This window comes from Lutra lutra, chromosome 18, assembly GCF_902655055.1.
Source record: "Lutra lutra chromosome 18, mLutLut1.2, whole genome shotgun sequence".
Taxonomy (NCBI): domain Eukaryota; kingdom Metazoa; phylum Chordata; class Mammalia; order Carnivora; family Mustelidae; genus Lutra; species Lutra lutra.
Window position 1 is genome coordinate 32,496,720 of NC_062295.1, and position 27,895 is coordinate 32,524,614.

The 27,895-nt window shown below is 50.0% G+C and overlaps 1 protein-coding gene and 1 long non-coding RNA gene across 3 annotated transcripts; both read left to right on the top strand.

Annotated features, from left to right (window-relative positions):
* Nucleotides 1–373: 373 nt before the first annotated feature.
* On the top strand, nucleotides 374–6,667 carry IFT22 (intraflagellar transport 22). Of its 2 annotated transcripts, XM_047714442.1 has the most exons (5): nucleotides 374–508; nucleotides 4,020–4,096; nucleotides 4,212–4,301; nucleotides 4,575–4,777; nucleotides 5,686–6,667. In XM_047714442.1, the coding sequence occupies exons 1-5, from the start codon at nucleotides 470–472 to the stop codon at nucleotides 5,832–5,834; spliced, it is 558 nt and encodes a 185-aa protein (XP_047570398.1). In that variant the 5' UTR covers nucleotides 374–469; the 3' UTR covers nucleotides 5,835–6,667. The 2 variants fall into 2 exon arrangements, with proteins under 2 accessions (XP_047570398.1, XP_047570400.1); XM_047714444.1 differs by lacking the exons at nucleotides 374–508; nucleotides 4,020–4,096; nucleotides 4,212–4,301 and adding an exon at nucleotides 4,322–4,477.
* A 7,780-nt stretch (nucleotides 6,668–14,447) lies between these two features.
* On the top strand, nucleotides 14,448–27,030 carry LOC125090916 (uncharacterized). The gene is made up of 3 exons (XR_007124520.1): nucleotides 14,448–14,732; nucleotides 18,762–19,012; nucleotides 22,449–27,030. It is a non-coding gene; the product is annotated as an uncharacterized LOC125090916 (long non-coding RNA).
* Nucleotides 27,031–27,895: the final 865 nt, after the last annotated feature.

Here is a 27,895-nt window from a genome sequence, read left to right on the forward strand (position 1 = left end):
TCTCTGACCTTTTCTAGATTGGGCCGGGGCCGTGATAAACGCGATCACCATGTAGACAGTATCGTGCCGGAGTGACGATGGCATCCGAAGGCCAGCTCCCGACCCCAGCTCACCAGCATCATGGCCAGTCTGAGCTGGGGTTACAGGGAGGAGCACACATCAGGGGGCTGCAATCTGTCCCCAGCCTACGACGAAAGGGAGGCGGCACTCGTGAGCTCTGCGGCTCTCCGGGCTCAGAAGCGAGTTTGGATCCGGGTGGTTTGCTCCCCTTCCACCCTTCCTCTAGCCTGGCGTGTCCGCTTCCAGCCCCGAAGCACAAGCGGGTTCCCAGCCGCGCCCCGCGGCCCCGCCCACTCCCGTCGGCCCCCGCGGGTCGCTCCCGTCGCCGTGGAAACCGAGACAGCCCGTCGGCGCGGCGGCTTCCGGTCATCCCGGTGGGCTCTGACGAGCATGAGAGCCGCAGACCGCGATGCTGAAGGCCAAGATCCTCTTCGTCGGGCCCTGCGAGGTGAGGCCCGGCCGGCGGGGGCAACGGGCGGGGGCCCGGGCGGGCGCGGGGCGACGCGGGACTGTGCCTTGAGCCGGGAGCCCCCAGGAGACGGGAGGCCTGTCCCACCGCCCCCACCCCGTGGGCGACGCTGGCCGCAGCGTGAACTCGGCGCCTTCCCCCCAGACCTCACTCCGTTACCCTAAGTCCTGAAAGTAGTGAGTCGCGTTTTGGAATCAGAGTCTAGGTCCCACGAGTCTCCTTTGCCCTTCAGGTTGGCCCTAAGGAACATGTCTGTGGGACAAGAAAAGGAAAGGAAATATGGGACTGTCGCGTGGTGTTTGAACGGTTCGCTCGCAGTGTGTGTGGTGGTGGTGGGGGGGGGGGTTGAATCTAGACGTGGACCTCACACCATACATAGGAATAAGATTCCCATGGACTAAAACTTAATGTCAAATAACCACCGTAGAAATAGTGAATATTCTCCGTCTTAAGCTCGCATCCCAGTGGCCTGGAGGGCTTGTTAAAAACACGGCATGCAGGGCGCCTGGGTGGCTCAGTGGGTTAAGCCTCTGCCTTTGGCTCAGGTCATGATCTCAGGGTCCTGGGATCGAGCCCCGCATCGGGCTCTCTGCTCAGCAGGGAGCCTGCTCCCCCCCCCCCCCCGCCTGCCTCTCTGCCTACTTGTGATCTGTCAAATAAATAAATTAAATATTTTTTAAAAATAAATAAAACAATGAGATGACACTTACTTGCCCATCGGAGTGGATGAAAAAAAGGTTAGAATTCTGATAACAAGGAAGCGTGAGGATGCTTGTAGGGAAATGAGTACTTTAGGATTCTGCTGAGTTGCTAACAGCTTTACCGGCAATCCAGTTATCCAACGTTAAGACATGCGTAGCTTTCAGGGCCGCACTCAACATTTCTCAAAATCTACAGCAGCTGGACCTTACCTAGGTTCCCCAGAGGGGATACTGAGCGATACTGAACAGCTGGAAACACCCTAGGTGCCCACCAATAAGAGAATATCTCAATAAACTAAGGGACATTCTTATGGGGGAAGACCCCAGCAGTTACCCAAAAGGAGGCACGTCTGTGTGGAGTGACATGGAGAATTTGCCGAGACACAAACTAGTGAGTGAAGTAGACAAGTAATAACAATATGCATAGAATTGTGAGAAGTAAACTAAGCATAAATATCTTCTTTTTTTTTTTTTTAATGGAAATTCATAAACGTATAAGGGGAGAAAAAAACAAGGAACTCCTGGTACTCATCACCCAGCTTCAACAACAAAGTGTATTTCCGTATACACATATCCCCCCTACCTCAATACTGTGTAGATTGGCCAACCTTTTTTTTTTTAAAGATTTTATTTATTTATTTGACAGAGAGTAGGCACAGAGGCAGGCAGAGAGAGAGGGGGAAGCAGGCTCCCTGCTGAGCAGAGAGCCTGATGTGGGGCTCGATCCCAGGACCCTGAGATCATGACCTGAGCCAAAGGCAGAGGCTTAACCCACTGAGCCATCCAGGCACCCCATGGCTAACCTTTCTATTCCTTTAACATGCTGGGCCCATTCTTGACCTGGTGCCATTCAACTAGTTTTTCCCTCCCCCTGGAAGGCTGGGTTGACTCCTTATCATTCAGTCTCAGTGGAAACTTCACCCTTTCACCCTTCCCTGACCACCCAATTCAAAGTCCCTGTGGCATTATCCGCTTGATTTTTAGCCTCGTGTTTAACACTACTGTATCTTGTGTTCAGCAGCTCCGGGCAAGGTAGACACTTAAAGATACCCGATGTACCTCACAGTTTCTTTATTTTCCCAGAAGAACCCTCCCCCTCAACCAATTGGTTTTGACCAATATGTATACATAAACTTCAAGGGCATTGATGCAATATATAAATACACTTCTATAATGTTTTATGTATTCATGTAGCTATATACACCTTTAAAGGTACATTAAAGACATATATTAATTTGGAAATGCTGCTTTATTCCTTACTTGTATTTCATAACACAGCTTTAAAATGCTAGCTCCTCACCAGCACCTTTGACACTTGAGTTGATTTTATGACCGAAGCTACTTTTAAGCCACATGATGGGCACCTGCCTGGCTCAGTCGGAAGAGTGTGCGACTCTTGATCACAGAGTCATGAGTTTGAGTCCCACATTGGGTGGAGAGATTACTTAAATAAATAAAACTAAAAAAAAAAAAAGACGAAGACATGACAAAGCACGCCATCTGAGTTGTTTAGAATATGAGCATTTTTTGGAATCTGTACGACCCCGTTTCTACAACTATATTCCAGCCCCAAGAACCATTCCCATGACATTTGCTTTATTCATTTATCCTGTAGTTAAATATTCATGGTCTCTACAAACATAACCACTCACTGTGTTTTGTTTTGTTTTAAGATTTATTTATTGAGTTGGTGGGGGGGGGCAGGAGGAAAGGGAGAAGCAGACTCCCCAGTGAGCAGGGAGCCTGACACCAGACTCGATTCCTGGATCCTGAGATCATGATCTGAGCCGAAGGCAGAGGCTTAACTGACTGAGCCACCCAGGCGCCCCTCAACTGTGTTACTTTGAAGTGGCGTTTAGTTTGTGAGGCTACATACTCAGGAAGAATTACTAAAGCAAGATTAAGACCCTCCCCCTCCTTTTTCTGAATCTGTTGAGTGACCTCTGTAAGCCTCCAAAACTGTCATCGATTGAAATGATTCTAGTCAAGCAGTTGTTCAAAAAAAAAACGACTTGCGAGAGCAGGGCATAATTTCAGAGATTTTTAAGGACTCGAGTGTAAGAGATTCCCTTTCATCTGAGGAATAATTTGCAGAGAAAAAAACGCCTCATCTTACATCCAAGTATATACAATATCCCCTAAATGAATGATACAAATGTACAGAAAAATCTCTGAAAACAGATCATAGTTACCACCTTTGGGGAGGGAATGGAATGGATGGACAGATGGCTACTTTGGGCGGAAGGACCAGGAGGGCTGTCTTGTTAATAGGACTGCATATGACTTGTATTATCTAGAAGGAGAAACAGCCCTGTATGAGAGTGTGGCACGGCAAGCCACTGTGGAACCCAGCTTTAACCTTGAACTTCTGTGTGACCTTAAGGAGCTCCCTTTCCCTTTCTGGGCCTCAGTGGCTTCGTATCTGTGACAGACTGGTTTCTTGGTGTGGAGAGGAGCATGGCAAGAGAGAGACTCACACTAACGATTTTTTCTGTTCTCAGATAAGTTAACTGAGAGCCAGCTAGGGAAATCAGTGTGGGTAAGAAGGTTACCCAGAGGCAGAGCCAGCATTAGAACCCCATGCATGCTGGGTCCCAGACCAGCCTGCGCTCACCACATACAATAAGGCAGCAAGGCCTGCCCAACCAGAGAGAACCCTCTGCCTTGGCACTCTCACATGACCGTGGCCTACACGCCATCACACCCGGCTCCGAGCCAGGTATCGGAGGGTGCGTTTATGGTTTACTTTTCTGCTCTTCAGCAGAAACCTTTCATTATCTTTTCCACAGAGTGGAAAAACCGTTTTGGCCAACTTCCTGACAGAATCTTCTGACATCACTGAATACAACCCAACCCAAGGAGTGAGGTGAGCCCCGACAAATCTTTCCCGGAGAGGCCCACCGCCCCCCTTTTGGTGCCAGTGGCATTCCCCAAGTATACGCTTCCAAAAGTGGAGATGCAACTATTGTTTTTGTTTCTAGGATCCTGGAATTTGAGAACCCACACGTGGCCAGCAACGCCAAAGGCACGGGGTGTGAATTTGAGCTGTGGGATTGTGGCGGTGATCCAAAGTACGTTTCCTTTAAAAGGGGTTGGCTTCGTCAAATGATTCAAGACTCAGCTGCCCGCCAAGCACCTTGGACTCTGGCCCAGCACACTTCCTAGCATGTATTAGGGGCATGATCAATTATTTGGTGACATGCACGGCTCTTGAAACCTGAACGATTGGGTTATGACACCATGACAGGTCATCCATCAGTTAACCCTAAGACATTATTTTTAAAGGCCTCAGCTAGAAACCAGAACCGCCTGACATTCACCGTGCCCCCTCCTCTGCCTTACAGGTTTGAGTCCTGCTGGCCAGCCCTGATGAAGGACTCGCACGGGGTGGTGATCGTCTTCAACGCCGACCTCCCCAGCCACCTAAAGGAAATCGAGATGTGGTATTCCTGCTTCGTCCAGCAGCAGCTCCTTCAAGACACCCAGTGTCTGTTGATTGCGCACCACAAACCAGGCTCCGGAAGCGATAAAGGAAGCCCGTCTCTGTGTGAGGACACTGCCCTTTCTCCTTTCTGCTCTTGAGTGCTCTGGTCAATTTTATATTGTCCCTGTGTCTTTGAACCCAGCAGCTCTGTGCAATTATTGAGTGCCACCTGTGTCCTTGTTCTTTGTTCTTCTGACCACGTAAATTGGAATCTCCAGGTTGGAAGATCTGTCCTAGCAGCCAGGCCAGGCCAGAGATACTTTAAAAACAGGGAGACACTGGGGCGCCTGGGTGGCTCAGTGGGTTAAGCCGCTGCCTTCGGCTCAGGTCATGATCCCAGGTCCTGGGTTCGAGCCCCACATCGGGCTTTCTGCTCGGCAGGGAGCCTGCTTCCTCCTCTCTCTCTGCCTGCCTCTCTGCTTACTTGTGATTTCTCTCTGTCAAATAAATAAATAAAATCTTAAAAAAAAAAAACAAAAAAAAACACAGGGAGACACCCAAGAAGGAAAAAAAAAAAATCTGGTTTTAGCCGCTCATCAGTACAATGAGGGACATTCTTTCCTGACTGGTCTTGTCTCGGGAAGAACTCCCAGTTAGCATGTGACACACACCAAGACAGAGTGATGAAGTGCTCATGGAAGACCACTCACAATACTCCGAAATCTCTTCCTTTCTGGTGTAAGAAGAGGACGGGGAAGTGGCTTGTAGTGTTGTTATCCCATCACCAGGTGGCAGTGTGGTGGCACTCTTTATTGGGCACCTACTGTATGCCGAACACGATGCTGAGCTCACCTGCCCTGGCCTGTGGTGAAACGTTTCTTCCTCTGTTAAATCATGGCAGGCAAGACACCTTTATGTTTGGCCTCTAGAAAGTTAAGCAAATTGGCTTCAATAAGACTCAGCTCACTGGGAGCCAGAAAGGGGCCCTCCTTAAAGGTTCATGCCTAATTACATTTATTTTCCTTTTAAAGCGCCCCCCTTGAACAAGCTGAAGCTGGTGCACTCGAATCTGGAGGATGACCCTGAAGAGATCAGGTCGGAGTTCCTAAAGTACTTAAAAAGCGTCGTCAATTCAGTGTCTGAAAGCAGAGACCGGGAGGAAATGTCAATTATCACCTAAGCACCCTTTATCGGAACTCTTCCGCATGGCACGTAAGGTTAGCTTGCTCCCCAGAGCAGCTCTGGCATTTTACCCAGCTACCGATGTGTCCTTCTCCGAGTGGCTGTGGAAGACATTTCCCTTATCTACTCTCAGGGTCCACTCAGCCAGGGAGTGGACTCACACCATTCATTCCCTGTCCTTGGTATTGCCATTCTGAGTCCTTTACCCCAAACCTCTCCAAGAGCTGGAAAACTGAGTTGTTTTTCTTTCCTCTTCATATACGTCAAGTGACAAAAATTGTGGAATTGTAACCGTCAGAACCAAATGATAGGCAGTAGTTTAATCCCTGTGTATTGGTTTGAAGGTGATTTTCACTGCTTAGTTCATTCAGCAAAGACTGACGTGTCATGCTGCACTGTTGTAGCTGTTGACAATAAACAGCAGGAGCAAAACAGAAAGAAATCCCTACCCTCGTGGGGCTGCCATTCTGTTCCTCTAAATTACAGGGAGGTAGGGTGCAACACTCTGGTCCTACACCTTCGATATGGGGGAGATGATGGATTCTTCCATTTTCTGTAATTGGCCTAAATCTCATGTTCTGCTCCTCCTAGATAAGGAGGGGGCCTAGACCACATTTGATGCCAAATGAGGGTGCCATTGATCCTCCTTCATGGGTGCTGCTTTGCAAATTTGCCCGCTAACTCAAACTGATCTGTAACCCCCAGATCAATACAGCGCTTTCTGTGATTCAGAGCGGCCCCAAATTGGGATCATCGGTCACACATGTTTCCAGCTGAGGCTGAAACATTGTGCTTTCTTGTTTTCAGCCTCATAAACAAGTGTCCTTGTCACAGCCTATTGGGTGCCACATTGTCACATTTCTGTGCGTTTCCTTGAGTGGTTTCACTGTTTAAAATGACCCCCAAAGGTGGCACGGAAGAGTTGGCTAATGTTGCAAAGTGCAAGAAAGCTGGGATGTGTCTTATCTAAACCGGTGCTTTCCATAAGCCTCATTCCAGCCTGAGTTCTTTGCTGTTGGCTGCGAGTTCAATGTCGATGAAATCAACAATGTATATCGAATAAGATGTCTTTAAACAGAAGCGTCCATAAAACAAGGTTACATATTGATGGTAGATGAAATGTGATCAGAGGCACACAGGCACGTGACCCTGCATTTCCCCAGAAGCATCCCTCATCCAGTGTATCCCTCATCCAGTGCATGAGGCAAATTTACAGAATATAAGGACCATGAATAGTGAGACTCAACTTGTTTTTCTTTTTCTTTTTTTTTTTTTTAAATATTTTATTTATTTATTTGTCAGAGAGAGGGAGAGAGAGCGAGCACAGGCAGACAGAATGGCAGGCAGAGGCAGAGGGAGAAGCAGGCTCCCTGCCGAGCAAGGAGCCCGATGTGGGACTCGATCCCAGGACGCTGGGATCATGACCTGAGCCGAAGGCAGCTGCTCAACCAACTGAGCCACCCAGGCGTCCCTCAACTTGTTTTTCTATCTCCTACAATTTGAAAGTGTCCATGTTAGTTCAGTCTCTAGGATAAATATTTTATCAATTCAAGGTTGCCGTCTACTTCTGCCTTTTCCCCAAGGTGTCAGGGTGTCTGGACAGGGTTTTGCTACTGTTGGGGCAGCTGTACCAAGGGCAGGTCCTCTGGTTCCCTTCCTGACCTCTGTCAGGATGTCACTGGCCACCCTGCTGGCCATGTCATGTCAAGGCCAGGACTGGTACGGCCAATAGCATGGGTTTTCCCCACAGAACTAGGAGTCCCAGGCTGACTCTGCCACATCCTGGCTGGGCCTGGCCCTGCACATCTCTGAGAACCAGCTGTGCCCTCCATACATCCCACATCTCCGTGGGTCTCTGTGGCAGGATCACTGCACTCCTTGCCACAGCTGGCCTGTCTGGCGCATCCTCAACTCTCAGCTTCCTGGGAGAAAAACAGGATTTTCAGGGGAATCGAGAATATGGCAGGTGAATATTCTCAAATATTATCCAGTTACAGTAGTAAGAGATGTAGCATTCTCATTATAAACCTGCAAGGAGGTTTACTTGATCACTTAGGATAACTTTTTAATTTAACAATCCTGTTATACCTTTTACACTTGGTGTAAACTATGCATAATATAAAATTTGCCATTATAACCATTTATAAGAGTATAGTTCTGTGGCATTCCATGCATTTGCGGTGTTGTGCACCCATCACCATTTTCTATCTCCAGAACATTTTTGTCATCCCAAACTGAAATGCTGTACCCTTTAAACACTAACTCCCTATACCCCCTCCCCCAGACTCCTGGCACCCACCATTCCACTTTTTGTCTCTCTGAATTTGACTATTCTAGGGACTTCATAAAAGTAGAATCATAACAGTGTTTTAAGTTTTGTGACTGGTGTATTTCGCTGAGTAGAATGTCCTCAAGTTTCATCTGTGTTGTAGCAGGTGTCAGAATGCCTTTCCTTTTTAGAGCTGAATAATATTCCATTGTATGGACAGATTGCATCTTGTTTATCCATTCATCTGTTGGTGATTGTAAATAATTTACTAGAACATTAATGTCCCATTGACTGAGGATGTCTTTTTTTCCAAAGATTTCATTTTTGAGTAATCACCACACCTAACATGGGGCTCGAACTCACAACTCTTGAGATCAAGAATCACACCCTCCACCGACTGAGCCAGCCAGACACCCCCAACCTAGAATATTTTTGAAGAAGATTGAAGCATTGAACTTCTCCAAGATTTTATTTTTATTTAAATATCTTTGATATCTGGACATCATTATCAGCTTAGAAGGTAGAATATACATAACATTTTTTTTTAAAGATTTTATTTATTTATTTGACAGAGAGAAATCACAAGTAGGCAGAGAGGCAGGCAGAGAGAGAGGAGGAAGCAGGCTCCCTGCTGAGCAGAAAGCCCGATGTGGGGCTCGAACCCAGGACCTGGGATCATGACCTGAGCCGAAGGCAGCGGCTTAACCCACTGAGCCACCCAGGCGCCCCTACATAACATTTTCTAAAAAGTTTTTTATGATCTCAGGGGAACTTTCCTTTAGATAATACATGTAAAAAAAAAAATGTTATATCATCTTAACACCTAATTTGTAAAAACCATCAAAAGTGTTAATGCTCAAGGGGCACCTGGGTGGCTCAGTGGGTTAAGCCGCTGCCTTCGGCTCAGGTCATGATCTCAGTGTCCTGGGATTGAGCCCCGCATCGCATCGGGCTCTCTGCTTAGCAGGGAGCCTGCTTCCTCCTCTCTCTCTGCCTGCCTCTCTGCCTGCTTGTGATCTCTCTCTGTCAAATAAATAAATAAAATCTTTAAAAAAAAAAAGTGTTAATGCTCAGAATAAGCAAAGATAGTGAGTTTATAGCTTGTCGTACAAGTGAGTTTGCTTTAATCTTAGGAATTTGTTCATAATTTTTGTATTTGGATTCCTTTTTTTTTTTTTTTTTTTAAGCTCTAGGCCCAACATGGGGCTTGAACTCATGACTCTGCAATCAAGAGCTGCATGCTCTACTGACTGAGCCAGCCAGGCGCCCCTATTTTTGGAAATTTTTTTTTAACATAGCCAATCTGAAAACATATTACGTAGGTCTTTTCCAGTGCGAGTGAGAGAAAAGTAGAGAAGCTTAAGAGAGATGAATCAGTGGTGTGGGTACTCTTCACGTCGACAACAAGGAGGCTGAAATGGAGCTGTGTGGGCTGTTTGCCAGAGAGAGTGGTATTTGCTCATGAGGCCAATGTCCTGGTGAATTTAGACTGAACTACATTCACCTCTTAGCCAACTGCCTGGTTACCTGCGAGCACATTTTAAGTCCAAGTTAATTTCCTTCTGACCTGCTCTCGATGGGAACACGTGTAAGGAACACAGGATAGCCTCAAGGCCAACCGTAGTAAATCATCTTTACACACTAGTGGCAGTAATAATAACTGGTCTGCAGAATACGGCTCCAGAACAAAAAGCAATTGTTTTTATCTGATTATTGATGAGAAGCCAAGAGTTGAACAGAAAAATTAACCCCAGCAGCGTGCATTTACGGGGGGGCAGAGTGCAACCCGTGTAAGTCCTCGAATAGAGAGAAAGAGTTGCATTTGAATAGGCCGCGTGTGCCCGAGTTCTAAGGGGACAGTCCATGAAGAAGTCCGTCTTCCCCATCCCAGAAACCTGTTTCCTCTCAAGAAGCCACTTACCAGGGTGCCTGGGTGGCTCAGTGGGTTAAGTGTCTGACTCTTGATATCAGCTCAGGTCTTGATCTCAGGCTGTGAGTTCAAGCCCTGTGGCTAGGTTCCACGGTAGGCATGGAACTACTTAAAAAAAAAAAAAAAGAAAGAAAAAAAGCCACTTACCTTCCATTTTCTACTAGATACAGTCTGTGCACATACAAATGTGTTGTGTGAAAGGAAATGATAGCAGACTTCACATTTTCCTACAACTTGTTTTTTTCACTTTTCTTATCTTAGGATTGTGAGCAGATACATAGAGAGCTGCTTTATTCTTGTTCGTAGCTGCAAAATAGTCCACCTAACCATTTATGTCACGATTTTATACTAGATAATTTTAATAACCATTTATGTTGAAATAGTATCTTTTTACTGATGGACATTTTTAACAATACTGAAATACATGATTTGGGTCATAACTATGCTTGAATGTGAAATTTTAGGAAGGTGCTTTCAACCATCAGCCCTTACGAGGGAAAGGAAAGATTGCTGGTCTTGGCATCCTAGGTCTGATTTCTCATTTCTTATTTATTTATTTATTTATTTATTTATTTATTTATTTATTTACAGATCACAAGGAGGCAGAGAAGCAGGCAGAGAGTGGGGGGAGGGGAAGCAGGCTCCCTGCTGAGCAAGGAGCCATAATGTGGGGCTTGATCTCAGAGCCCTGGGATCATGACCTGAGCCGAAGGCAGAGGCTTTCACCCACTGAGCCACCCAGGCGCCCCTGATTTCTCATTTCATAACATTTTCTTACTGCACAATGGGATTTTTGCCATGCGTATGCTAGCGTATGGGGAGATTACTTTCTTTGTATCGCAGATGGGACAATGCGCGCGAGAGCCGCAGAAGCATGGAGGAGTCTGGTCACGGGAAACTCGGGAGTTCAGCATGACTCCAGTGACTGTGTGTGCAGCAGGTTTGGGACTGGTTGAGATGGCGGGGGGTGGGGTGATGGCGGGGAGGCAGTGGGAGTGGGTGTCTCTGAGTGGTGGGAGATTTAGGGGATGGTGGGGAGAAGATGAGCAGCCAGATGGTAAAGGGCCTCTCAGACCAGACCAAGGAGTTAGGGTCTGAGGTGCCCCGGAAGAGTCATCCCTCCAGATGAATGCAGTCAGCTCTCCACTTGAGAAATAAACCCTAATGGCAGTGTGAGAGCTGGATGGGAAGGACACGTGTAGAGGTGACTGCTGTCATTCCTTGGTTTGCGCCTGCATTGTCCCAATCTTTTTTTTTTTTTTAAGATTTTATTTATTTATTTGACTGACAGAGATCACAAGTAGGCAGAGAGGCAGGCAGAGAGGGAGGGGGAAGCAGGCTCGCCACTGAGGAGAGAGCCTGATGCGGGGCTCGATCCCAGGACCCTGAGATCATGACCTGAGCTGAAGGCAGAGGCTTTAACCCACTGAGCCACCCAGGCGCCCCCGCCCCAGTCTTTAAGGCCAGCATCCTTAGATCTTTCTCTGCTCCATCTTCACATTGTTTATCTGACTCAAACCTCCCTCTGACACTCGGCGATAAGGACACCTATAATTGCTGGACAATCTCCCCATCTAAAGGTACTTAACTTAATCATATCTGCAAAGACCCCTTTTTTCCAACCAATGAAACAACACTCACACTTTCCAGGGATTTGGGTCCTGAGATCTTTGGGGGCCGTCATTCAGCCTCAGTGCACCTAAGGGACTAATGGAAGAGGAGCAGGCTCAGGGGGAGGGGGAGTATGGAGAGATGACAAATGACTAGTCCAAGGCGACCCATCAAGTTAGGACAGGGACCAAACTGGCCCCCAGGCCCCTGTTCTTTCCCCTGTCCTGTGGTAACTGGGCAGGCAGATGAGTCCACAGATGAACATGGCCCAGAATGTCACCCCTCAGACTGAACCCTAGTAAAGCAATAAGGACAGCGACAGCAGCAAGGCAAACAGCAACTCTTGAAGCCGAGCCACCCAGAAAATGGTTTGCACATATGTTGCAGATAGAACTAGCATCATATTATCCTACTTCCTGAAACCAATCAAGTCAGAGGGTAGTACTGAACTTTTGAGGAAAACCATGAGTTAGTCATTTAACATCACAACTCGAACGTCCACATCTCCTGATTGCTCAGGGAAGCTCCTGGAGATCATTACACTTTTCGTGGAACATCAGAAGACCCAAACACTGCAAGATAGCTAAATTGTTAGAACAAGAACAGAGGTTTGCTGGTAACTGAAAACCTATAAGAGTTTTTAAAAATACCAATTAAGGGTCGCCTGGGTGGCTCAGTGGGTTAAGCCTCTGTCTTCAGCTCAGGTCATGATCTCAGGGTCCTGGGATGGAGCACCGCTTCCTCCCCGCCCCCCCACCCCTACCTGCCCTTCTGCTTGCTTGTGTGCTCTCTCACCAGTGCTCTTGCGCTCTCTCTCTCTCTCTCTCTGTCAAATAAATAAATAAACTTTAAAAATACCAATTAAAAAAGTAACTGCACAACTCAAGGAAATCACTCTGAACTATGACTCTTCTAGATCTTGACCTCAGCCTTCCCCACCTGGAATATCCTGGCCTTGGCTGGTACTTTCTCAACAAATGTATTCTTTTCTTCAGCAACAAATGAAGGATCCCCATTTTTAAAAAACCAAATCCAAAGAGATTAAATTAGTGAGGAGGGAGGAAACTCTCTGCTTTTGAATGTTAAGAACAGATGACATTTTTAATGAGACTTCGAAACCACTTTATCAGTTAAATAATTCTCTATGTTTATGATCCTGGTCATTCTTCCTATCAAAGTTAAAAGCCAATGGAAATGTTGTGTCTGCCAAGTATTCCCACTTCAAAAGGGGAGTTCATGGTGCTTTGATGTGAGCAACACCTCATCTATCTTCCTGCAGTTCATTCCTATCTAGGCTTTCTGATAGCTTTTAAAAGTATGCCTCCTTTCTCAAAAGCCTCAATGCAGATTTACCCCACTCTTAAGCAGCTCTTAGGATGGGGCATAATTTTAGATCTTAGACATTCAAAGTGCTATGTAAAATAAAAATAACTCCTCTATTTTACATTATTGTCTAATTGAAATTCTGTGATAAGTACTTTGTACAAGAACCATCCTCCTTTTCTCTTTTGTATGACTTCACAAGACCTGGAAAGCACCTAGGTGTGTTGCCCATATGATGGAATGAAATATTTTGTTCAGGGGAATTCAATTCTAATTTTTTCAGAGTCTGAGTGACTTGGTTTCTACTTTAGGAACCTACTTCAAGTACTTTTCAAGGATATCTTGTAAATACAACTACACTTGGAATTTATCACCCTTTTTGGTTCAAAGCAGGAAGTTGTGCCTTACACTTTTAAAAAATGGTGACAATAGTTTTGAGGTATTAATCGCAAACGAGATGAATCTAAAAAAAAAAAAAATCGTTCTTATGTATGAGGTTAATAGCCCGAGACAGTAAGGTCAAATATATAATAGCCAAGGAGCGTGAAATTGATTATATTAGCTGCTGAAAAGCCCTAAGCAGAGCAGGGACGATCACTTTGGCGGCCGCATGGAGAGATGACTTAAGGGGAATATGACTGGGAGCAGGCTGACAAGGAAATCCAGAGTGTCTGAAACACAGCACTGGCGATTGGCATGAAGAAAACGGGACAGGTGGGCGCCTGGGTGGCCCAGTGGGTTAAAGCCTCTGCCTTCCGCTAAGGTCGTGATCCCAGGGTCCTGGGATCGAGCCTCACGTCCGACTGTCTGCTCAGCAGGGAGCCTGCTTCTTCCTCTCTCTGCCTGCTTCTCTGCCTACTTGTGATCTCTATCAAATGGATAAATTTTTTAAAAAGAGAGAAAAAAAGAAAACGGGACAGGCTCCATAGGTAATTAAGAAGTAAAATTTGTGTTTGAGTGGACAAGAAGGAAGAAGGCGAGTTTAATCCCCTATCTACAGTGTGCCTGTAGATTTATCGCAGGTGCTCAAGGTAGTGACAGTTAATGACTACACTTCCCATAGGCCTTAGGGCAGAGTCGCCCGCATTTCCCAGAGGGCTCTGCGATGCCCACGCTGGCCCTGAGCGTCTGTGGAAAAGGTAAGCAGGCGAGGATGCGCTCTTTAACGTTGCTTTATAACCAAATTTTCCACTCTGCTTTCCTCCCCTGTCCTCCTCCTCCGTCTCCCGCTCCTGTGTTCACCGGCTTCAGGAGCCCAAACACCCAGAACTTGACTCCTTTGGCGACAGCTCCGTTGTTACCGTTTCAGTGCCGAGCGACCGGAAGTGGGGTGCACCTGGGGCCTTCTGGGAAATGTAGGTCCGTCTTCCCATGCCCTCGGTTTGGCGTTAGGGCTCCGTCTCCTCGGGCCCCAGAGCCAAAGCCCGTGTGGTGGGGACACGTGACCCCCTCATCTGAAAGCTTGGGGAGCTGTTCCGCCCACGGGCCCCTCGCAAACCCAGGCCACCGACGGTTGCAGAGCCGAGGAACTCGGCCGGTCTCCATGGTGACCGGCTCGCCGCAGAGGCCTCTGGGAATTGTAGTTGGGCCGGAGCCGGCCCGTGCGACGAGTTCCGAGCGGTGGCGGTTACTGCTCGCTACTGCGGTTGGTCGGAGCTTGGCGGCGTCCGGGGGAGCTTTTCCGCGTTTCCTCGGCCTCCGGGAGCCCAGGCCGACGGGCGGCCGCCCGGAAAGGCGGGGTGTGGGCCCGGGCTCCAGGGAAGGTATCTGGCAGGCGTTTTGCAGAGGCTCGGACAGTGGGTCACAGTGATGGAAGCCACATCAGAGCGTGGCCTCGAGGGAACGCTTGGTCCAGTCTTTTCTTGTAGAGAAGGGGTCCCCAAGGCCAGAGAGAGTGCATGATTTGCCCCAGAGCAAGGCCAGAACCTAGTCTGTCTGCTCACGCCTTTCTTTCCAGCACAGAGCGTCGTGCCTGGCACAGAGCAGACGCCCAGACGTTGTTTAAGTGTCCTTTTGTTCTAACGACAGCCACCTGAAGTACTTTTCTTTTTTTTTTTTTTTTTAAGATTTTATTTATTTATTTGACAGAGATCACAAGTAGTCAGAGAGGCAGGCAGGGAGAGAGAGGAGGAAGCAGGCTCCCCGCTGAGCAGAGAGCCTAATTCGGGGCTCCACCCCAGGACCCTGGGGTCATGACTTGAGCCGAAAGCAGAGGCTTTAACCCACTGAGCCACCCAGGCGCCCCCACTTGAAGTACTTCTTAACAAACTACAAGATTTTTAAAAGAATAATTTAAGAGGGAAGTGGACTTTCCTCCCTAAGGAGACTTATCAGCCAGATGCTACCTGTAAACTTTATAAGGACCATGAGTCTAACAATCGTGCAATTTTAAAAAAATCTAGTACATGTGAACATTGGCAATATGGCAGAGCCGCTGTTTAAAACTTTTAGTTGTGAAAAGGCTGTTGGGGTTGTGCATTAAAAAGGAAAAGTGTCTTAGACATACTGCAGGTTTTAAGGTAAAAATGATGTCTGAGATTCGCTGGAAAAACCCAGCGTGGCCAGTGAGGGGAGACAGGAATGGTAAGGGACACCTGAGAGGGGGTTGTACTATTTTACTGTCTTTAGTGGTGTTGAAAAGGACCATAATCAAGGGGTTTTATTTCATGTTATTGTGCTTCAGAACGTGTCTGAAATAGGAAGAGCTTCTCTGAAATGTGAGCCTCCCTGGGGTCTTCTGGCAAGAATGAGCACCACAGTGAGGGGCGCTGTGTCCCAGCGCCCCCAGGTCCTTCAAAAGCAGGACAGAATTCTGACCGTGAAGTCGGAGGCAGAGGACCAGGCTGCCTGGCGATCAGCCTCCCAGCTGAAAGCTGGCCTGTCCTGGCTTCAGAGAGTTTAAGACCAGGAGGCTCAGGGCCCGGCAAGGTTCTGAGATGCTCTGGGAGTTCTTCCGCCAGTGGCTGAGGGCACGGGGATGGTCTGCAAGTTGCCCATCCTGAGCTGCTGGAGCTGAAGCAGCTCCTGGCCATCCTGCCCAGAGGAGGCAGTCAGGCTGGGGCTGGGAGTGCACCCCTGGGCATTGGAGGGGCCATGGGGGTTGTGCTGGAGGGCGGGAGTGAGAAAATGAACCAAGCCAGCAGGCAGAAGAGAGAACTAATTGTGAAGATAGGGAGGGGTGGGTCTTCCTAGGAGAACGAAGGCCATGTCTGTTTTGACCCAACACCATGTCTGTGTTCCTCTTCCCTCTCCCCTGGTGCCTTTGGGGATTGAATTAGATTTTGGGTCATTTCCTAGGCTTTTTAATTTTTTTCTTTTCTGACATTCTCATTCTTCTTACAGGGAGGTACTTCAATTAAGTCATTATTTAACCTGCTCAAATCTGCATCATTCGTTACAGAAACTGTAATATGTGTTCTTTTCTCATGACCCACAGTCACATGGGGGTTTCCTTTCCGGCTGAGTTTTCCACTCCTGGAGTTCTCTTATCCACTGTTCTTGCAACTTCCAAGTAAGGGTTTCACCATACCTCTTCTGGATACCTTTTTGCAGAAAGACTAGCCAAGACTACTCTTAGCAGACTTCTTTTTTTTTTTTTTTTTTCAAGATTTTTATTTATTTATTTGACATAGAGACAGCGAGAGAGGGAACACAAGCAGGGGGAGTGGGAGAGGGAGAAGCAGGCTTCCCGCCGAGCAGGAAGCCCGATGCGGGTCCGCATCCCAGGACTGTGAGATCATGACCTGAGCGGAAGGCAGACGCTTACCGACTGAGCCACCCAGGCGCCCCTCTTAGCAGACTTCTTATCTCTTGTTTTTTGGTAATAGGACTGTAAGTGCTCATTGCAAAGCCAAATTACACCACTAGGGGGCTGCTGCTTTAGCCTGGCTGTGCCCCTGATCCTCGCAGGAGCGGAAGAGGCCAATAACCGACTTCACAAACTTGGATACAGCCACGATCACTTACATCCGGAGAACATGACGTCCCTTTCTGTGGAAGTGTGGTTTGACTGAAATAAGTGACGTTGAAATAAGTACACTTTGTACAACTTCTGGAGTCTCCTGTCACCAGTGGGATCTGTGGGACACAGAATTAGGGGAGGCCAGAGGCCGGCATGACATTCATCTGGTGCCCACCAGAATGGATGGTTAAAAGTATTGAAATGCTTCTGGACTGGCTGGGAAGCCGCTGCCGCTCTGTGTCCCCGAGTGCCCTGCCAGCCTCCGTGGCCACCCCAGTGACCCCCCCCCACCCCCCACCCCGCCCCCCGACCTTCATGATCTTCCCAGGGTCCAACATGTAATGGCCATCACCTGGTCTTACAAGGGGCTTCTGGATCTCCAGCTGAGACCAGCTCTGTGTTTGGGCCCTTCCAGTCATAAAGTGTAAGATCTTCCTTGGCCTTAAGCTTCTAGAACCTCCTCAGTGGCCATGCTCGTAAAGGGCAGCTGAGCAGCATAGCCCAGAGAGAGCTGGAAGCAGCTGGATTCAGGTCCCGGCTCCGCTGCATGCTAGCCGGGCTGTGCCTCTGTTTCCTCGTCTGTAAGCATCAAGAAGGAGAAAGTGCTTTGTAAACTATGAAGTGCCTGCGTGCACAAGTTATTTTTCTAATGATTACGGTAGTTCTTTGACCAACACAGGACCACACCCTCAAATCCAGCTTTCCTTCCCTTTGCCTGGACCCCCCTGTTTCTGCAGTTACCTCAAGCTTTGACCCCACGATGCCCTTCCTTGGAGGTCACTAACCTTGCCCCTTGGGGCAGCTTCATCAGCCTTCCACCTCTCATACCTGTTGCCCAGCTGGGAGAGCCTGAGTTCTTCCCAGCCTTCTCAGAATCCCCTTCCTGTCCCCTCGCCATCCCCTTGCCATCCCCACCCCTTCAGACCCCTGCTTTTTCCTCATCCTCTCTCCAGCTTTGTAACATAACTTGGCGGGCGGGGGGTGGCGTTCTCCTTCAGAATCTCACTGTATTTCATGACCTGCTTTAAAATAAAGAAAAAAAGGGGCGCCTGGGTGGCTCAGTGGGTTAAAGCCTCTGCCTTCGGCTCAGGTCATGGTCCCAGGGTCCTGGGATTGAGCCCCACATCGGGCTCTCTGCTCAGCAGGGAGCCCGCTTCCTCCTCTCTCTCTGCCTGCCTCTCTGCCTACTTGTGATCCCTGTCAAATAAATAAATAAAATCTTTTAAAAAAAAAGAAAAAAGAAAAAAAAATTATTTATTTATTTATTTATTTATTTGACAGAGACACAGTGAGAGAGAGAACACAAGCAGGGAGAGTGGGAGGGGGAAAGCAGGCCTCCTGCGGAGCAGGGAGCCCAATGCCCAAGACCCTGGGATCATGACCTGAGCAGATGCTTAACCAACTGGACCATCCAGGCACCCAAAACCTGCTTTAAAAAAAAAAAAAAAAAAATTTCTTTAGAGAGCGAGAAAAAGAGCATGCGAGGGGGCGGGGGGGGGCATAGGGGGTGGGAAACAGTCTCTAGTGGACTCCCCACTGAGCATGAAGCCCAACATGGGGCTCGATCCCAGGACCCTGAGATCATGACCTGAGCTGAAACCAAAGTTAGCTGCCTAACCAACCGTACGACCCAGGCGCCCTGCATAACCTGCTTTTCTTTTTTAAAAACCGTGTGATCACTAATTACTTTTCTATAACTTCATTTTTCACTGCTGTGATATACGTCCTGGTTTATTCCATCCATCCCCAGCGGTAGGCGTGCGTTTTATTTCCATGGCTTTTCTTTGCAGAGCAAACAGGTAACATTTGGCTTTTCAACATATGATTGCAGGTGGTGACTTCAGGAGCAAGGACTAGGCTTTCACCTTAAATCAAGGAGCTTGCTGAAAGAAGATCCCAAGAGTGACTCTTCACAGGTACCAGACCTGGGAGACACCTCAGAATGTTCCAGAACCTTAGGCCAGCACTGGGGAGCCTCCACACGGGAGGCCAAGCAGCTGCCCTGCCCAAGAGAAGAGATGCAAGCCAGAGAGGGAAGAAGCAGCCACGACGGTGACAGAAGTGACCAGAATTCCAGGCCAGGTGAGTGCTTCGTTCGAAGTCAGAAAAGTTGTCCAGAGAGAGACCTCATATACACAGCACGCATGGCCACAGTTTGTGGGCAAACCCAGCCGTCATTGAGCATCAGCCTGCAAAAGAGAGGACCCTCCATGTGGGCATAGGGAATAGACTCCACATCACCCAGAATCTGGCAGTCAGAACCCCCTGTGTGACCAGGTCAGGAGGGCGGCACACGGAAGAGAGCAAGCGATCACATGAGCGGGAGAGGCAGGAGGGAGCAGGGGGTGAGAGCCAAAATAGGACATAGCTAGAGCGACAGCAGGGAGGGCTCCTTCAGGAGGCCTCGTCCCCCAGCCCTGGCGCTGGTGTGGCCCTGCAGCTGGCCGGGCTCTGTGCTCCCGGGGTGTGGAAGGGCCCGGGGAGTGGAAGGGCCCAGGGAGCGGGTCCTCACACAGCCGTTCTGCTCTCTCCTTGGCCCCTGGCCTCCCCTTTAGTCCCCTCTTGGGCCACTTTTATGTCCGTTCAGCCTTAAAAAAAAATAGTAATAATACATTTATTCTCCTATTAACAAAAGGAATACGTGTCTAGAACAGAAAATTTTAAAATAAGTCGAAACAAAATGAAAAAAAAGCAGTCATCTGTTTTGAAATCATGGGTAACATTGACCGTCTCTCTAGCATCTGTTTCTGAGCATATATACACATTTTCCCCATTATTCAGATTTCTCTTAAAAACAAAAAACAGGAAAAAACAGGTGGGAGACCTCCTGGGGTCGATGGCCACCTGCAGCAGGGACTTACCTGCGGGGCTTTTCGGGGTGGGAAGCAAGAAGGCCCCGCATGCCTGTTTGTGAACGCAACGGCAATACCCATTTTGGCCACAAGAGGGGGGTGTTTGCTCTCGCACGTGGGTCCGCAAGCGGCCTGCGCTCCCTGCCCTGCCTGGGGTCTGGAACCAGGCAGGCTGAGGCGTCCTCTTCTGGGTCTTAGCCAACGTGTTGCTTCTTCCCCAAAGTTGCCCTCAAGCCTGTGAGTCTGGGTTACATAATTCTCTGTGCTTCCCCTTTCAAATCGCACAGCATGCGGGGTTGTCTGCTTCCTTCTAGAATGGCAGTTCCATGGGGGCAGGGCCGTGTCGGTCTGACTCACATCCCCAGGGCCAAAGTACAGCGCCTGGCTCGGTTTAGACTTGCCAAACGGATGAAGGAGGACTCGAGCCCTTCCCTGTCCCTGACAGTCAAGCCTGCAGAAGCCGGCCCCTTCCCTCCTTCATCCCCCTTCCCCCCAGTCCACACACTCCGTCTCATCATCCCCTGCGCCTCTGGAAACGTGGCCCGGGAAGGCCGTGCCATGAGTGAGACAGATGTCGCCCCGGGTCCTGGCTCGGCCACTTACTAGGCGAGCCTGTCGCTTATTTTATTCACAAAGTGGAGCTAAGAGGCACCCGGCTCGCAGGGTCACTTGGCAGAGTCGCTTGGGCACGTGACACATGGCAGTCAGTCAGGAGACCAGACTTCTTCCTCCCTGTCTCCCCAGCGCTCTCTCCCGAGCCCCCGTCTGAGACCGGAGACGCGGACACACTCCGTGCAATCTCAGAGGTGCTGCTGTTTTCCCAAGTCCCTTCTCTCCCCTCGGTCCCCCGGGCCACTTGCTGCTGGCCCCTCCTCCTTCCCTGTCCTTTATCCCCACCCACAACATGCAAGTACTAGTGCCAGGGCCAGAGCAGAAGAGATGCTGAAAAGGCACTTGTTGGACAGATGAGCACTTGAACGAGCCAGTCCCAGCAGCGTTCCCTGGGCTGTGTTCGCCAGCGTGGACTGTGTCACAGTGGTCACCAGCCTGTTCACGGACAGGCGGCCTCCTGCCCTCCGGAGCCCAGGCCCACACGGGCTGGGACTATGTGACGGCACCCTCACAAGGCCGAGGCAAGGAACAGGAAAGGTGACACCAGACTTTCCTGAAGACTGACGAAGAGGAAGGGCGATGTCCCCGTTCCTCTCTTCCGCTCAGCGCTGTGACCCACACAGACCGTACTTGCTCAACTGTCACCCGAAAAAAAAAGTCCCAGGGGCCGTCTGTGTTCTCACAGCCAGGCCGTTCCGCCGCCGGTGCTCATAAAGTTCCAAGTTGCAGCAAAATCCTTCTCTGGGCTGCGCCCTTCGTGTTTTTCTCCGATAGGAACACGCTCTGGTCCGAGCATTCAGAGGCCGGTGTGGCGGCCCCCCTCGGGCCCCCGTGAGCTCCTTCATTCCCGAGGAGCCGCAGCCCTCTCCCTAGTCAGGATCTTGGGGAGATGAATAAGGGCTGATTTCTGCTCAAATGATCGCCGCCCTCAATTCATTGCATCTGAAAGACTTGGCTCATGAATGACTTATCTGCTGCTGGGTGAGGTCCCTGCCTCAGCCCACAGAGAATGCCACTTTCTCCTGCGTGGTGCTCGGAAGGTCGGGCTGACGTGGCTTGGTTTTTATGTGGCCCACGCTGCTCCTCTGTGTCCTCCCCATCTCTTAAGAGCTGCTTGCCTCCTCCTGACGATTTTCCTGCATCAGTGCCATTCATGGACTCTCTCTAGGATGAATTAGGAAATGAAGGAAATTTTCCCCAATTCATAATATTCAGAGATTTCCTCTGTATGAATCGTTTGGTACCCTGCCAGAATTCTGCCCAAATGCATGGCCACGTGTATCACACCGGTGGAGTGAGGTTGGGGTTTAGAGTCAGGTTTTCTGAAGCGATGCCTTTACCAGCATAAAGTCTCCCGGTCCCAGCCTCTTGGGAGCAGCAGCCCTGCCCCCCAGGAGGGGTTCTACTCTGGAGGGAAGGCTAAGCTTTGGCCTCAGTCAGGATGTCCCAGTCCTGGCCTCACACTGTGATGACATCATAGGACTGAGAGTGTCTCAAGTCCCATTTCCAAGGAACCGAGCTCTGCAGCGGCACCAACACGCCAGCCCCTGGCTGTGTCCTCCTGTGATGGCCCAGCAAAAGGAGAAGGCTCGGGGAGCCTGGGTGGCTACTGGGTTAAGCCTCTGCCTTCAGCTCAGGTCGTGATCTCACGGTCCTGGGATCGAGCCCCGCATCGGGCTCTCTGCTCAGCAGGGAGCCTGCTTCCCCCTTTCTCTCTGCCTGCTTGTGATCCCTCTCTCTGTCAAATAAATAAAATCTTTAAAAAAACAAAAAAGAGAAGGCTCTACTTTCCTGGGGGGTGAGGAGGGAGCTGTGTCTGAGCGCCTGGGGTCATTGCCCACGTCATAGTTGCCCCTAGAATGAAGAGATCCTACAGCTCCAAAGTTGCCCACTCTCCCAGCCTGGCCTGAAGCCCACCTTCCCCCCGAAGCCTTCCTGGGACTCTGTAGGCTACAGTTGTCCTGTGAGAGTTCATGGCCCACAAACCCCTTAGCACTCAGGCGATGCTCTAGGCCATCATGACCTTTCTACTACGCCTTCTTCTCCTCCAACAGACTTCAAGGAAGCTCTACGAAGAAGAACCACATCCTGTCCATGCTGTTCTCCACGGCCCCTCTGAGCACGGCGGGACTTGGCCTGGAGACCGGGTGCGGCTGTGGCCACTGCAGGCAAAGCCCACGGACTTTTCAGCACGGTCATGGGCAGAGATGCCCCCTGTGACCGAAGACGTGGCCTGCCTTGCCTTCTGGGGACGGTTGTTGCCGCACTCTTCCAGGTCACGCAGGAGGAAGGTGATCTCGTCCCTGTTGCCAGCGCTTGCCCCCGACACCTGCTCATGCCAGGCGGGCCAAGCAGATTCTCCCTGTGGCCCGCCACGCATGGCGCCTGAGTAACTTCGGGGCGGGGGAGGCGGGGAGCAGGCGAGCGATCGGGATTGTTGTGGAACTGGCCATGCGGTGTCCTGGTTAGGTCTGGCTGGCGTAGGGACCACCCTCAGCAGAAACTCGCAGCCCTTTGAGGGCCCGGCCTGCGTCTGAAGCCCTTCTCCATACACGGTGCCTGGCTTAGCGCCCGGCTGGAGTAGGGGCATGCTCCCACAGTTACCTGCAGCCAAGGAGTTCACGGAAGGCCCGAGGAGAACAGATGCTAGTGACTGTCCTCAAGTGTCCCCCTGCGCCCCCCACCCCCCAGTGAGTGCGTCCTGCCTTTGCTGTATGGCGAAGTCCTGGGTCCTCAGCACAAAACACAGACGGTGCCCCCTTGTGTTTGTGACCTGCGGACTCCCTGTCTCCTTGGGCAGTGGGGGGCGATCCTGTGTATATATCCAGGGTTTTACAGAGCCTCAGAGCTCTCTGCTGCTTTCTTTTAAAGCTGGTGAGTTAAAATGTTCTAGGCCGGATAGTAGGTGCTGGTCCCGAGGGCTGGCGTTGCCCATAGAACCACATCTCCTGGGAGCCCGAGGCTGCTTGCAAACAGCCGAACCTGGAAGCTGGTGGAGATGTGAGCAGGTCACCAACGGTTAAAGAGAGAGAGAAAGGGAGGGCCCTTGCCAGCTTCCTCTTTGTCTGCTTGCCAGGGGCTGTCCTGCTCACCCGAGTGTCTCTGGGCAGGAGCACAGCTGGCCACCAGGTGTGCGTGCTCGGGCTTTGGAAGTTTGTGGCTGGAGTGTCGCAGTGGGTCACCAGAATGCTCTCTCACATGATTCCCCTAGTGACCATCCGGAGACCCCACTGAACAGAAATTAACGCACACAGGTAGAGGAGATCGAAAGAGATAATCCCCTGCCGGCTGGAGGGGGAGCAGGACGCTGGAAGGGCAGGCGGCTCTCAGCTGGGCACTCCCAGGGAACTGGGGTGGGGGGGTGCTCGCGGAGCCTCCTGTTCTGGGCAGCGCATGCGTGAGCCTCGGACCAGCCCCGCCCGCCCTTGGTGCCCACGGTCAAGGGCTTCGCGTGCAGGACCCCGCCTAATCCCCAGCAGCTGTGGGAAGTCGCGTGTTCCTGTCCTCCTGTTCACATGAAGAAAATGAGGTTTAGAGAGGTTAAATAACTTGCCCAAGGGCCAACAGCGAGCTGGGGGAGGGTCGGGGCTTCACATCCACATCTGTCCGCCCCTGTGGCTGTGAGGCGCTGCTTCTCCCCTTGTAGGAATTTCCCTTCGTCGCTGGAATCCCCAATCCACGCGGTGTCTCGGTTGTGGGGCCACATCGAAATGGTCCTGCTGGCACAGCCCCTTCTCGGCCCGCCAGAGCCGCACAGTGGTTTCTGAGACCAGGTCGCGTGGGTGCTGAACCTCCCGATGAGCCGCCCAGGTTCACGAGTGACACCCTCCCCACCCACCCGCTCTCTCGCATTTATTGGAAGTTCTGTTGTGGGCATTTGGGGACAGGCTTGGGTCGTGGCAGATGTAAGAATCTGTGATTTCTGCTCTCCGTTCTGAGTGGGGCCCTCGGGCAGAGCAGGCGGGAGCAATTTCTTTCTTTCACTGTGTCTGGGCCTCACCCCAAGAGGCCCAGATGGCTGGGTTTGGCTACTGTCTGGTTGTGGCTGTAGGGTGAGGGCTTTGGTTCTGTCTGCCAGTGGGATCTGTCCCCTCTTCTTCACTTGGCATCCATTGAAATGGGGCGGAAGTGCCTGAAATGGTGTCTCCTCTTGCGTGTCTGGTGTTTTCATGGTCTCTCTTCAGTGGCATGTGAGTCACTGTGACAGGCTTGTTCCTTATTCCCTCGGCTGTCAGCTGGCTTAGAGGGGAACACATGCCTTCGTTCTGCCAATAAAAATTAGGAGGAAGTGGGCTGGAGGAATGTCTGGGAAGAATTTTGCTTTTTGATTAAAGGAAGGGTGGTGAAGAGGCCTGGCCCTTCTTCCTGCTTCGGACATGGATGTTTGAGGACGTGACACTTAGAGCTGTAGCAGCCATCTTGGGACCATGAGGCAACAAGACCAAGGGGAAAAGCGAGCATACAAAGTTGGCCCAGCAGTCAGACAAAAAGAGCCTGGGTCCTAGATGACATCGTTGAGCCACTATACCTATCCTGGAATCACCTACTACCAGTCTTGATACGTTAATTAAATGTCTTTATTTTCTAAGCAGATTTCTGCTATTTGAAACCTAAGACATTCTTAGCCAGTATAGCAGTCCTCTGAACCTGTCCTTCATGAACTCCTTGGAGCCCCATGGCTCTTGGTTTAGATCCAAATGGGAAATCACCGCATGTTTAGACAGTGGAAATCTTAACTTACGTGGTAGGAGATACAAGTCAAGATTTCTCACAGCCTACAGAGCAATTCCAGCACGTAGTCCCATCTCTTGGGGTCTGTTGGACTCAAATGAGGAAAGACAGATTCAGGAAAGTTCTATGTGCATGAGCATGAGTCTTCTAAAGTGGAGCTCAGCGATGACTTTTGGGACCACAAGTGCAGGGAGGGGAGAGGGAGAGAGCCTAAGCATGGGCCAGAAAGCCATGGAAAGCACGCGGTACGGGGCAGCGAGCTGGGATGGACAGATGGCAGGTGGGTCGGGTCACTTCTGCAGGAGGCCAGGGTCCACAGCAGGATTTCACAAGGGCCAAGTACTGGCTGGGAGGAGTTTATGGCAACTGGAACTAAACGGGTGGAAAACGAGGCCTTTCCATTAGCACTCCAGTCAGCCTTTCTGACGTTTTAGATCCTCTTAGGAACAGAGCTTGAATCGTGGCCGTTGCCTGGGTGTGGGCGCTCCCACGTTTCTTCGTTCTTTGTTTCTTCTCCTCCTCCTCCCTCTGGCACCACTATTTCTTCCTGTTTTCTCCGCAAAGCTAGGAGCCAGAAATGCGCAAGATCTGAATCTCTTCTGCCTCAGCTGGAGAGTAAAGATAGCGGGAGGCGAGGATGTCTTAAGGAGTCCTGGTCTGGGGATCGTCCTGGTTTGCTTGGGAGGTGGGAAAGCCGTCCGTTGGTAAGGACTAGATTAAGCTTTCTTCTGCCCCAACTTTGACCAAGCAGTGGGGACGGGGGTCGGGGCGGGGGTGGGGGGGCTTCTTCAACACAACACAGGAAATTGTGTGGTCCTCCCTTCCCTTGTGCAAGGAGACGTTGATCTCAAGCACTCTAAGCCTTCCTCTTTCAATTTCTAGTTTCAGGTACGTGACAGATAACCTGGCACCCTCCTCACGCATCCTACCAATATGTCATTGCACTCAGAACTTGAGAAAAGTCTCACCCACCCATTTCCCATTCCCACATCATCAGTAGTAGAGACACCTGGCCTGTAGATGTTCATCAAATGAACGGGCCCCAAACATGGATGAGTTAGCAGCATACTCCGCCTCCAAGCCTCGCCCCTCTGGGCACAGCCCTTATGCACCCTGCGTATCTTAGAAGGCCTGCCCCCAAAGGCCAAAACCAGGCCAACCCTGACGTTTGCCCCACTGTCTACTTCACTCACTCAGTAGAAGTACTGAACACCTAGTAGAATTACAAGCTAAGGTTATAAAAGCAATGAGGTATTAGGAAAAGCAGTCACCAAAGACACACACACACACAAATTCCGGATCTCATCAGAGAAAAGAATGAAAGCTTTGGGATGGAGGAAACAAAAAAGGGTAACCTCCTCCTTTGATGTGATGCATGTTTCATTGTGATGCTTAATACACCATGTATTCCCCCACCCCCACAGTGGGCCCCTACACCGTGAAGGTTTCTCTGAAGTACAATAAGTAAAAGATCTTGAAGGCTTCTCGTCCTCCTTGGCAATCGAGGGTTTTTCTCCAGGACGAATTAGCGTGATTACGGATTAAACGGCCTCCCACAGTCTGTACAACATGAGAGTCTTTCCCATGAACTTGTCAACGATGAGAAAGGGCTACACTGTCCCCACTAGGCTTCTCTCGATGAATGGTTTCAGGTTCTATCCGCTGCACGCTTCCCCTAGACGGTTGTCCCTATTCGTTACATCTGACTGGCTCAAGTCCCCATTAAATTAGCTGGCATTGTCTGAGTCCCCCTCAGCCATTATGCTTACAAACCTCCTCCCTGCCCTGAAATCCCGGATGTCTAATCAGCTGTGAGCACGCTCTAAAAGCATTTCCGCATCCATTACGTGCATGTGGTTTTTCTCCAGTGTGAATTCTCTGACGTTGAATGAGCTCTGCTTTCCCCCAAACCCTCACATTTATTGCATTTGTAGAGTTCTTGTGGATTGGGAAGTTTCTAGAGTGCTGGCAGAGGCCTCCACAGATCGGGCTTTCTCTAAGATGAATGTTTCAGTGTTCAGTAGGATGGGAGCCCCCGCGGAAGTCGCCTGTATCCGTAACGAGGTCTCTAATAGGAATACTGTAATCCTGAGTAAATTCTAACTTCTAAGATGTGGCCACATTTACTCTAGGGTCTTCTCACTTCTAAAAGATGCAGACAGGATTGCAAATTATCCCTATCTTCGACCCATTCATGGGATGGGGTCCCTGATGGTTCTCTGGAATGTCCCCTTAGTCAGGTGTCTCTCTACACTTGGGAGCCGGCTCAGCCTCCCACAAGTTTCACTGTGTTAACCTGTGAGTCTGCTCCTGCAGAAAGTTCCTGCTTGGGTCCCGCTTTCTCTGGGTCCCAGCCTCATAATATAAAATCCCAGCAAATATAAGCCCCGGCCATTCTCTCTCAAATAACCGGAACATGTCTTGGGCGGAGAATATAAAATTTGGGGAGAAGACTTAGGAATCAGAGTACTTTTGGGTGAATCTAGAAAATGAGGGGTGTGGCAGATGGCTGGTTCCTTATATTCTCTTTTTCTTAACGAATACCTTAAGATAATACCTTCTCTAGTGACTGGGAGGGAGCATATGGGATCTTGAAAGGACGCTGTTCCCCCTTTGTTCCTTGATTTGGATGCTGGTCAAGTGGATGTGTTCACTTTGTGAAGATCCCTAAGTGGAATGTTTAGGATTTATGCACTTTCTAGGAGGTAAGGTTAAAAATGAATTAGTTCCCCGTATTGCCGCCGCGCAGCCAGCAAATGAGATGTAAACA

Excerpts from the sequence above, each read along its gene's own strand:
- IFT22 (XM_047714442.1), top strand. The coding sequence starts at position 470 with ATGCTGAAGGCCAAGATCCTCTTCGTCGGGCCCTGCGAG. Across the intron at positions 4,097-4,211 it reads AACCCAACCCAAGGAGTGAG|GATCCTGGAATTTGAGAACC; the intron begins GTGAGCCCCGAC and ends TTTTGTTTCTAG. Across the intron at positions 4,778-5,685 it reads TAAAGGAAGCCCGTCTCTGT|CGCCCCCCTTGAACAAGCTG; the intron begins GTGAGGACACTG and ends TTCCTTTTAAAG.